The 13,088-nt window shown below is 32.3% G+C and overlaps 1 protein-coding gene across 1 annotated transcript; it reads right to left on the reverse strand.

The window, feature by feature from the left end:
* Positions 1 to 1,786: 1,786 nt before the first annotated feature.
* LOC125228382 lies at positions 1,787 to 8,397 on the reverse strand. Its single transcript, XM_048132932.1, has 5 exons — positions 8,162 to 8,397; positions 7,973 to 8,074; positions 7,568 to 7,693; positions 7,304 to 7,458; positions 1,787 to 2,251 (listed from the first exon to the last, which is right to left on the reverse strand). Coding segments are annotated over exons 1-5 (810 nt in total). The 5' UTR covers positions 8,164 to 8,397; the 3' UTR covers positions 1,787 to 1,826.
* Positions 8,398 to 13,088: the final 4,691 nt, after the last annotated feature.

The following is a 13,088-nucleotide window of genomic DNA, read 5'->3' on the forward strand; positions in this document are numbered from 1 at the left end:
ACCTATAAACCAACAAGATCTTTATGTACTACCATCAGCAAGTTCTTTATACATAGAAGGTACTATAACCGCATTCAATAGAGAAACAAAAGCCGAGGTAAAAAGTGTTCTTTTTACAAACAACCCCATACTTCATCTATTTCAAGATATTCGATATGAATTAAATGGAATCGAAATTGACAAAATTAAAAACGCAGGAGTTACAACAACTATGAAATCTCTTGTATCTATGAATGAACTGGAAGCATCTATGTCTAAGTTATGGGGATTTGATGTCAAAGGCATAAAAAACACGCAAGGTTCATTTTCCGTGTCTGTACCCTTAAACAAGATTCTCGGGTTTGCTGAGGATTACAACAAAATCATAATTAATTGCAAGCATGAACTCATTATTTTAAGATCCAATACTAATTTGAATAGCGTTAAACTAAATGCGAATGAATATATAGACAATATTACTATATCTAAAATAGTATGGCGCATGCCTCATGTTAAAGTGTCTGATCGAGAAAGATTAAACTTACTCAAATGTTTGGAAAGTGATCGTGCCATTCAGATAGCATTTAGGACTTGGGATTTATATGAATATCCGCTCTTGCCTGAGACGTCAAAACATTCTTGGTCTATCAAAACTTCATCTCAAATTGAAAAGCCGCGTTATATTATAATTGGTTTGAAAACGGGACGAAAAAATGACGCTAATAAAGACATAACACATTTTGATCACTGTAATTTGAGAGATGTTAAAGTTTTTTTGAATTCAGTCTACTTTCCGTACGAAAGTTTTGATGTTAGTTTTTCGGGTGGAAAGTTTGCTATATTATACGAGCAGTATGCGAAATTTCAGCAGTCTTATTATAACCGTCTACAAGCGCCGTTGTTAAGTCCTCAAGACTTTAAAGATATAGCTCCTTTATTTGTTATCAACTGTTCTCGTCAAAACGAAACCTTAAAAACCGGATCGGTAGATGTGAGAGTTGAATTGGATTGTGAATCTGATATACCAAAGAACACTGCAGCTTACTGTCTGATTTTAAATGATAGTATATTTGAATATAAGCCCTTAAGTAATATTACGAAAAAAGTATCGTAATGCAGCATATATTTGTAGACCTTCAAGGATTTAAAACAAAAGAAAATGAATTTATTGTCAAAGAATTTGCATACAGCACGCTAGAATACACTCAAGTTTTCTTAATAAAACCCCCTTTTCGTTTTTCTAAATTGGCGGAAAGTGAAAAGAGGCAGACAAGATGGATTGAAAAACATTTAGGTATTTTATGGCACGAAGGTTATGTTGATTATAGAGAATTTAGAAGACTTATTGATAACCATATAAAAGATAAGACAATCTACGTTAAAGGTTTGGAAAAAGTTCAATGGATTAAAGATTTATATCCAAAATGCACTATTTTAGATTTGGGTGAAAAAGATGTGCCTAATTTAAAAGAACTGTATAAAAAATATTGTACTAATGAATGTATTTTTAACTGTGTGTATCATAAAAAATCTTGTGCATTAAAAAATGTTTTATGTATAAAAAAATGGTATTTAGACAATCGACAAATCTAATTTTAATTTGTATTCAAAATGTGTTTCTTAAAATAAATGTTTGTTATTAATTATATTAGTTTTTTTTTATACCATTCTATATAACTACTGATAACTACCTAATAAGTTTTTTATAGTAAATGTTATATTTTTAATTTTTAGCTTAGATTTTACATAATTTGCATAAGAAAAACTTATTAGTTAGTATGGATATAAATAAAACGACAACTTACTCATATAATATTTATTACTTATATAATATTTAAAATACAACTTTAATAACTAGTACTGTATCCACAAATTTTTTTTGAAATTTTATTTATTAAAGCCTCTGTGCTGTCAATAATTTCATCAAAATTATCGCCTGCAACATACTGCGCGCTCAGTAATACATTTTCGTTCTGTTCATCGTTTTGATCCCTTACATCCTCTGTTATGTTGATTATTTGAATTTTGATCAGTTTATTGCCTTTGATCTCATGATTATTTATCACAAAAGATGGTGGGTGTCCTTGAGTCCTTTTCACTACTTTATTATGAATGTTAACTTTATTACGTTTCTTGGCTTTAGGGTTTTCGATGTTCTTTTTAATTTTTTTATATAAGTCGCTATCGTCAAATTCTTGTGGTAGCTCAAACTCTTGTGCATATTGCGAAAATGGAATTGGGATGTCTTCGCTGTCTGCCATTTTTTGAAAACCTAAGACAAAACGAAAAATTATATAATATTGATAAATCAGATGACACAACTAACAAAAATGTATATAACCACAAATAAATTAATTTTAATGTTTATTTGATTTGTAAAATATAATATATAATTTTAATATATATATATAATATAAATATATATATAATATATATATATATATATAATTTTAATAAGTAGTTAGTTAAAAAACAACTTACCAGGTCTATGTCTGCGAGTGGATAATAAAGACGCGTTGATGCTATTCGAATGTAACCAATTAAAAATTACTTTGCGCTTATAAAGGTTAGCTATTGTTTGTTCAGCAAAATATAAATGCGCAATCCTGTTATATGATAGCTTTAACTTTACACGTGTGTATGTCTTTACCTAAACAAGTCACAACTTGTTTTATGAACACGTTTATGAATAAACTATCTATAGAAATGTTTAAGGTAAATTAAAATGAAAACAAGAAAATAATAAGATAATATATTTATTTATCATAAGACATCACTGAATAATATTGTTAAAATAAAAACACAATAAGTATAATAAGTAGAAGAAAGATTTATTTTTAGGACATATAATTGAATTAGTTATTATCTTCAACTTATATTTATAGTTTTTAATAGATTTATAAAATTAATATCAAAATGTTGTTTCAATTATATGTGCTATTCAATTTACTAATGACCTCTGACTGCATATAGTACAATTTATTTTATACAAAACATGACAATTGATTACAAATTAAACATTAAGTATTGAGGTATGCCCCCAAGCTTTCGTCACTATTTGGTTGTCAGATATCATACGCTTATCATCATTAGCTGAAAGGGCGACTTTATTTACACTTTGGGTAAATATATTGTGCTTAATCGACTTAAATAATATGTTTCTTCTTTTTATTTCATCTCCTTGAAATAATGATTTCACGTAATGAGAAAACTCAAATTTGCATACTACAGGTTCTCTCACACCCTTAGCTTTTTTAATAATTTTATCAACTGTTTTGATAGAATACACTTTAGAACGAAGTCCAACATACTCTTTAATCATTTTTCCTTTCATTTCATCCTTAAAAAGTCCTGGCACTTTTTTATTTTGAACAGGTAATAAAAATTTATTATCAATATCGTAACAACTAGTATCGAAATATGTTAAAAAATGCATTCTTAAATCTTTAAAAAAGTCTTTTGTTTGTATATAATAAACAAAACTATCTGTATCCGTGTAACACATTTGTAGACGAGTATCATAAAAACGTTTAAATACTGAATAATGAAAATCATACATATGACTTTTAGATAACTCTAGTACAGCGAAACCAATGTAGATCGGTTTATCTAAAATTATTAGATCTGGTTTCAATTGAACTGCCACCAAATTTTCAGTAAAAACTGATACACTGTGAAAATTTGGCCTTGCAATTAATCTGTCAGCGGTGATTTTCTTTTTTGTTGTGTTATCATTGTCTGTCCACTGATTAACTAAGCGCACATCAACCCTTTTCTCAGTATTTTCTAAAGTTTTACCAAATATACTGTTATTCATCAATTTACAAAAATCTTGTTCAAAGACAGACGTTGCCTCTTGACGTAGCCTTGTATTCATATCAATATATTGTTTTAAGTAAGGGGACTGTTTGAACGTAATTACTCTATGTACTTTTTTTAATTTTAAACCATGTTTAAGACACGTTTTCAAATGTACATAATGAATCACATACAAATATTTGTCATATAGATTAGGTACCAGTTTATAATGCGTCCCACCTGGTGGAACACATTTTTCGGGACAAAATGGTAAATCATTATGTTTATCATGTAAATCATTGAGGTAAATAATATCAACTTCTAGAATGAAACCATAATCCGAGTCATCAGGGATTTGAGTGATATTTAAAGCACTTATTTCATTGGTTTCTAGAAACCTAAAGTCTGATAGGGGCATATACTGACACATGCTGTAACCATATAAATTATTACAGTCGATATAAATTAGGTATGAGTCTATCTGGGATGAGTCATAGTGAGGTAAGTATATGTTATTAGCCTTTGCATATCGTAGAGAGGTCATACAGACTCCCCTCTTATTCCAGATTGGATCATCTTAAGCATGTTAAAGTCATCTATAAGCTCTAATTCAATACCAGTTTTCAGAAGCATGGCATCAAATGATAAGCTAGGTGTAGTTAAATAAAAAGCAGGATCCAAGTCATAGTGTTGTTTGCAAGTAGCGCGAAACTTTTCAAAAATATCGGTTAGCAGAAGAACATCCGTTTGCAAATATAGGTCTGTATATTCACCTAAATTTTGAATTTTAAACTGTTGCCATACTTTTTGCGCATGATTATAATCTTTTACAGAAATGTTCTCATCAGTGAGCGAATTATGAAAACAGTCAATACTTGGCAGGTATTTTTCTTCAAAACATTGCCATTTATTCATATACTCATAGGGAAACACACCTTTTCGTGTAAGTAATTCAAACTCCTCATCATTACAAAAATATTTATGTAAATGAACAAAGTCAGATTTCTGCATAGTTGTAGTTAGTTTTTCTAAACTTGTATCTAAAAATTTGAAAGAATCTACAAAACGAAGCTGAAAATACTCATTCTCGATAGGGATAAATTTAGTAAAAGAAATATAGTTTTCTTTGGTTTTAGGTATAACTTTGACGTTTCCAGGTGCCTCCCCAATTTTTTGATAAATAGATGACAATCATAACCAGACAGATTGTGAAAAAAAATAGGTAAGAAACAAGGACGTTTATATTGTAAGTTACATATATTATGTGCCGCTCCCCGATATCTTCCTGTAATGTGACAGTGATCTCGAACCCGATCAGAAAATAGAAAATGGTTACAAATATGACAACGTTTAGCGTTCAAAAAGTTTTGCTCGTCATTCTCATTACATATTATTGGGGTATTTTTGTTCACAATTTTATAAATTTTAGCAACATCTTTGTAGATTGCCTCAATGAATTTATCGACGCAATCAGTACCGCGATAAGAGAAATAACGATTATGACTCGGATCTGCGTTACAAACAATATGATACCCAAAGGCAGCTGGTATATGATGATGCAAAGTTGTAGTGTTAGGGGTAAGACTATCACTAGTATCAGTATCAGAGTCACTAGTTTCAGTTGGTTGTAGTAACGATTCAAAATCTGCATATATAACGAATGGAACATTCTGTTTACGATCGAAATGTTTAAATTTAATTACTGTCCCCTTTTCTGGTAAAACGGTAACTATTCCAGTACACAAGTGATTTGCGAGTTCTTCCTGCGTGAGAAAAAATAACAGACAGGTTTCGCAAAAGTATATCTTACTATTATGCTTTGTTACTTGTCTGCGCACAAGACGACTCAAGTCTTTAATTAGAACATAATGTGGTGGGTGACTACCATCGTCTATTAAAAGTAGGTTTATATTTTTTCTACATTTCTGATTACTAGATACTTTAGACTTGTAAAGGGGGCCCACAACAATTTTATTATTTTTCAAACCAAAAATCGTCAATGAAATCATAGGGTTATTTTTTTCGAATATTCTTATGTCATCAAATGTGACTGGAAAAGAAATTTGAGAAATATTCAAAACGTCTCGAAAATTAGGATAAGATGATACTCTTTCAGGGTGTTTTGTAGAAGGATGCAAAGCCGCTGTTACACACCATAAAAAACAGCATTGATCGTTGTTTTGTATATTTATACATGCTTTTTTGTTTTTTATGAACTTTGGCAGGTCAACATAGCTTGAACCTCGTAATGGTTGATACTTGTTAATGTTGATCTCTAAATGAGAGTTACTAACAAAAGCCCATCCACTATCACGGTCTTGAAATTCCTCAAATTTTTTCTTTAGACAGTTAACAACTTCGCAAAACAGTGACTCAAAATCATAACTTAAGTATAAAATTTTATTTTTAGTTCCAAATGATTTTATTGATTGACTATTATCTTTGAACATTAAAAACAATCCAAAGAGCTCGAAATTTACTTTTACGCACGTATGTTTCGTAAGTGAATTATCTAAAAGCCGTTTTATTTTGTTTCGAATAGAGTTCATAAACGCATCGACAGACGCCAGACTTTGGTCGTTGGTTGCTGATATACGATAAGTGGCAATGCGCATCCGAAATGCAGACTCTACTACTTCAACACCATCATTAAGTAATTTGTTAGAACATACAGTTGTTTTATGTGCAGTGCTTCGAAGATGACCTGTCCATTTATTTTTGTCTACAGATGAACTACACGGTACACAGAAAGGCATAATGAATTATGTTAATGCAAAAGATGTAGCTAAACTCACTAGGCTATTTTGAAACCGTAATTTGTCAAACACTAATTTAATACATCTATTTACTATTAGCATACGTTGTATTAATCAAAACAGTTGACTCGACTGACTTCTCATTAAGAATGCAATGAATTGTTAACACTATGCAAAGTATGGTAGTATAAGTCTATAAATATAAATCAAATAAAGTCGCAGTATTAAATTATCGCATTCGAAAATATTCTTTAAATTTAACAGAAAGTAACCTTTTATCTTACAAAAATTAATTTCTGTATTTATTCATTAAAACTTTTTCGCACATAAAATATTGAAAACCTATAATATTTAAGTATCTATTTTTGTACACAAACTATTTATATAAGCGTACGATATATTCTTAATGCAAAAACCATATTCGAGATTTAGTTATAGACGTAGGTATCTACCTTTGCTGTTAACTATAACTTGATTTTGTCAACAACTTTGAATAAAAAATAACAAAATTTTGTTTAAATAGAATTCTCTTACTGTGGGAGATTTGAAAATATTCAACTAATTTTTTTTATAATTATTATAATAAACAGGTTCACATTCTCCAAAAATATTAAAGGCTTGACCTAAGAACGTTTGTATTTGATTCCACTCGGAGGAATTCTCTTGACATTGCAATTTAACCGACGCTAATGCTTTTTTATAACGTTCTTCAGGCTCAGATTTTTGGTAATCATTAATGTTATACACTTTTAAATCAATGAAAAAATTACCGTCTGTTATCGTAGTGCGTCGACTAGAACCTGTCGATACGCGGCTGGTAAACGATGATGTTGTCTTGACGGTTTTCGAACTGCCCTCGCTGGTGATCTTCTCTTCTTCTCTTATGATTTTGAAGATATCGGTTTCAGGCGATTTTTTGGAAGAACTGAAAAAATAAAACAGAATTACAATATTTCAAGCAAATACATTATGTTATAGTTGCACAATCACAATAAAGTAATTTAATTTTAAAAACAACTAAAAATAAGTAGTACCTAGAGCCAACATTCTTATTTTCACTGGTTGACGTTCGTGCTTTTTTGGTTGTTTTTTTCTTTTGCGCGCAAGGTGTTGGTGAGGATGAATGTAGTACCCGTCGATTTTCTGTTTCAACTTCGGACCTTAAATAAGAAAAACAATATTAAATATATGTCAATTAATAATAATTATGTTGACACAAAACTAAACCAAGTTCATAGTTATGACTGACAACGTTATAAATAGATGAGAATAAGATAACTGAGAAATAAATTAACGTGATAAACACACAGATATGCCTTACCAGGATTAAATCCTGTAACCTCAAGCTTAGAAAACAGAGTCACTAACGACTAGACTAGCAGGAACTGTTAAATATAACTCTAAGGATTATTTTAATTAATATAAAATAAATGAATTACCTTGCGGCTGAGGATGATTTCCTTTTCTTGATATTCTTTGTAGCAATCTTCTTCGGTTCAGGTGAGGGCGTGCGCGTGTATACTGAACATTCGGAGTCAGACCTTCAAAAAAGAATAAAAATATACCAACAATACTTAAATCAAAGTTTTAAAGAGATTCGATATATAGGGTTATAAATACTTACTAACATTTTAAATGAAGTTGAAAGTTGCAGATTCCTCACTTAACAAAAATAACGAGCAGCTTCACGTCGCAATACAGAATAGTAAAGAAATTGTTGCATAAAAACGCATTATTTTATAGTGAAATATTTGATGAGTTGATATTAAATCGAAACATAAATATATGACTAAAGAACCAAGTTCTGACATTCAACTTTAGATCTAAATATTATAAATTTAAATAAATATTATCGTTTTTATAAATTGAAGCACATAATTTATATTCAAAGTATATTACCAGTTGTATTTCACAAAGCGCCGACAAAGTATCGAATTAACAAATAATACCGCAAGTCTTGCAACACGTGTAAATATGACCGCTACCACGAGTACTTACCGATTAAGTTCAAAATGTTTTTTTATTTTTTATTTCAGTATATATATATATGACAAATACCATCAACACTATCGTTTTTCGTTAGTTCGGGTGCTACCTACGTAAGTATTAAACATTTTTGAAAGAAGAAAGAAAGTAAGAAAATAAAGACATTAATTGCAGCCAAATAAAATATACAATATGAGGCTTACATACTAAACAGTACAAAATCAGTTACATTGGGTTTGGTTTGTGGTTGCAAAAGGACACCACTCGACATATGCTCTGACACTGATGGTGGCACAGCGCTGGTCTTCCGTGGAGCCTTGGGTCGGGCGATAGTGCAATACAATAATTATTATACAATTAAAGGCACAGAGTAATTAAGAAAGTCAGTGACACACTATACAAGGACAAGACTACTTATAATATTTTTGAACATTTATGGAAAACAACTTAAAAACAAACCTTCTTCAATGCATATAATATGTATTAACATATTATATGCATTAATTATTTACACTAAATTATTATAAAATCATTAAAGAACAACAATGTTTCATACAATAAAACACAACTCACCTTTTTAGAATGTTGGTTAAATAATATCATGGTATAGGACAATAAACACAGCGTCATCATTTTCAGTAAGTAACATGCAATTCTCATATCAGCGACATTGTTGATTGAAATAAAATACCTCGACACATTGTGATTAACACAACAGAAGCGTCATTTCGAATAATAGTTGTTGATATGCAGAAAAAATTATTACTATTATATATATATATAAATGTAATTAACTTAAATTCAATACACTATTCTTTTCAATAGACTTATTTGTCAAAATAATTTGAATTTGCGATAGTGAAAAGCAAAAAGGTTCGCGTCTTTCCTGTAGATCATTTCAAAAATAAGGGTTTAAATCCTATCTTTTATTTAATCAGTCTGTATTACCATTACTTTTCATTCATTAAGCTTATCAGTATTATGTTCATAAACTTAGATGCGTATATGACTTAGGTAGAAACAGTAACCAATCTCTTATTTTATTCTTTAATCGGATTATTACATATCAACATATCGGACTCGACTACCTGTTATCGCATGTTCCGTCACTTGTTTATTTATATATTATATCCAAAGTATGACAAAGACAAAGCATAGCAGGTTCGACTATTTACGTTTCATAAACAGTTTAGAGTATTAATACATACGTACTTTGTTAGTCTTACGATCATATGTAACTATAGACTTAAATAAAAATTATGCTTTATTTTCAGTGGATAACATTGTTTTTTGATTTAACCTTACTTTAAGTTTTGTTGGTTTTACATTATGAACTAAGTTTACATGAAGATAAAATTACATAAATGTATTTTGAACTTGAATACGATCGGACTATGGTTGAAATCGGTACTAGTAAAGGCAAATTACGTTAAATCTCGTAACACCAACGTCACATTTAACAACCAATCACATTGTCAGGTCTACATCGCGCTATTGAAGTTTTTTGTATTCGTTTGTATATATACAATTTACAATGAAAGGCATGTCGGAGTGACTGTGGCTATACCGACCGATAGTCTCAGGTACTCTTACCTCTTCGATGTTGCGAGGCATGGCCAACCTTGTGACATTGACTTGGTAACGCGGTGGCGTGTGCAACATACTTGGTTCTAATAACCCTACCTTGGGCAGGGTATGTATGCATGACACACTACAACGTGATGACGGTTAAACACATACGTGATGACGTATACAGCGATAAATTCCTGTCTCATGGTAGGTGCTGTATTACACGGGTGATCCATGTTGCTAGACGGTCGTAGTAACGTTGGAGATCCCATCCATACTCTAACATTACAGTCTCTGGCCAAGTCTGTGTTTGTGAGAGTGTGAAAAACACCGTAATAAACCTAGCCCGGCAAACCTCTACCCGATGCAAATCTGGGCTATGATGGTGCGTTACGAGATCTGGTTCTCAAATAGAACAAGATCTGGTGGGTGCAATGCTAGCAGTACCCGTTGTGTTAAGCCTTTTGCATTTTTTTATCGTGACATAAAATCAACCCTCACTTAACATAATATTTTGGATTTAGCTGAATACAACGTTAACGGCTACGTATCGAGAAAATCCAAATGCATCTCGGTGTTCTACCCCAATGATACGACTACGTATAGGGAAACGGGTTCTACCCCACTGATACGAGCTATATATTGGGGGTTTCTGGACCACGACTGCGACAGCGAGCGAAGCGAAGCTGGAGCATTAGGAGTGGTCTAGAACTCCCAATATATAGCTACTAGGAACCACTAAAAATCAACAAATAAATAAACTTTTTAACAAAAAATAAAACCGCCTTCAAAAAAAAGCGCGTTACAAAACACGTAGAAACTAAAAAGCAAAAAATAATAAACCTTTGAATTCAGATTTCTTATCGTATTGCAATAATCTAAACATCCAAATTATAAACAAATCAATTATTTTTGTAGTCGGTACCAGACCTGTTCGTCGCCTTGCTATTGCCTGTTTGCCCCACCCAACCATACGCAGGCTGGTACCGACTCCAAAAATAATTGATTTGTTTTATTTCAGGGCACTATTATGTAAAACGGACTTTTCCTCCCTGTTAGGAGGGAAAAGTGACCCTATTCTGTTCAAGGTCATAATTTTGTACCAACATTTTAGTATTTTTTTTTACATATATTGAACTACTATATGTGTAGCGCTGGTGGCCTAGTGGTAAGAACGTGCGACCTTCGATTCGAAACTCGCGGGTTCGAAGTTTCGAACCCCGGCTCGTACCAATGAGTTTTTCGTAACTTATGTGCGAAATGTCATTTGATATTTGCCAGTCGCTTATTAGTGAAGGAAAACATCGTGAGGAAACCGGACTAATTCCAATAAGCCTAGTTGTAGTTACCCTTCAGGTTGGGAGGTCAGATGGCAGTCGCTTTCGTAAAAACTAGTGCCTACGCCAAATCTTGGAATTAGTTGTCAGAGCGGACCCCAGGCTCCCATGAGCCGGGGCAAATGCCGGGATAACGCAAGGAGGATGATGATGATGATAATTTAACTAATATATGTATACAACTAGGGAACAAATCAAATTATTTTATTGAATAATTTTTGATTTGTTCTTTTTCCAAGTAGTCACACTACTATACGAGTATATAAATTATAAATTTAAATAGATATCATACACGAAAGAAAAAACGGCAAGGCCCACTGGTGGCCGAGCCGGGAATCGAACCCGGGTCTTCAGCTTACGCGGCTAACGTCTTTACCACTAGACCACACGCCCGCCCTAGCGGTCTAGTGGTAAAGACGTTAGCCGCGTAAGCTGAAGACCCGGGTTCGATTCCCGGCTCGGCCACCAGTGGGCCTTGCCGTTTTTTCTTTCGTGTATGATATCTATTTCAATTTATAATATTATAACTAGCTATTGCCCGCGGCTTCGCTCGCGTTATATTTGAAAATTGCGGAATGCTCTATACCAACTTTCACCCCCGTTTTTACAGAAGTGGAGTGTTAGAAAGAAACAAAATGTAGCCTATGTCACTCTCCATCCCTTCAACTATCTCCACGTAAAAAATCACGTCAATTCGTCGCTCCGTTTTGCCGTGAAAGACGGACAAACAAACAGAAACACACGCTTTCCCATTTATAATATTAGTATGGAAGTATGGATAAAACATGTGTCAAGCAGGCTAAGCAGTATTTGTGTCGGTAACAAAATTATTCCGCCTTAAAAACTAATAGTTAACACAATAGTTGCGAAAAACCGTGGCATGAGTGAATGCAAATAGTACGGATAGTTCTGACATTGGTCGCTAGATGTCTCTGCACGTAGGTAAGTTAGATGTCGCTATTGTTTGTTTCCCTCAGTTTACATAATTCACAAGTCTGGTATAATTTACAATGAAATTTCAAATACATTCTAATTTTTGAGGTCGTTCTTGTTAATACCAGCAAGAACGATTAAATATATTCATTATGTGATATACATAAGAAGTACATCAGAACTGTGTCATGAAATGAAATGAAATGAAATGAAATAGTTTATTAATAACAAAGTTACACGTCAGGTTGGTATTATGTATAAGATTTGTATACATTTATTGATATAAATAATAAATACAATGTACATAGAAGAAAAAGTTCATCTTTGTATAGAGGCTGAGCGTGTCACATTTTGTACTGAAATTGTTACTTGCCTGTGATAGAAAATACGTCTCAGGCCCTATAATTTTCTGTTGTTGCAATGAAATATAAAGTAACGAGGCATTTTTTACATTTTTGGTGACTTCAACCTACAAAAATTGATGCCCGAAAGCTGCAAGCTGCGAGTAAAGACACAGGGTAAACCCAGTCGTCTTGGCTGAGTTCGTTTCACACGCTAAGTAGATATTTTTGCCTAATATATGGAACTAGCTTTTGTCTGCGGCTTCGCTCGCGTTAAAGACATACAAAAAGTAGCCTATATCACTCTCCATCCCTTCAACTATCTCCACGTAAAAAATCACATCAATTCGTCGCTCCGTTTTGCCGTGAAAGACGGACAAACAAACAGA

Source organism: Leguminivora glycinivorella, chromosome 7 (genome assembly GCF_023078275.1).
Source record: "Leguminivora glycinivorella isolate SPB_JAAS2020 chromosome 7, LegGlyc_1.1, whole genome shotgun sequence".
Lineage (NCBI taxonomy): Eukaryota > Metazoa > Arthropoda > Insecta > Lepidoptera > Tortricidae > Leguminivora > Leguminivora glycinivorella.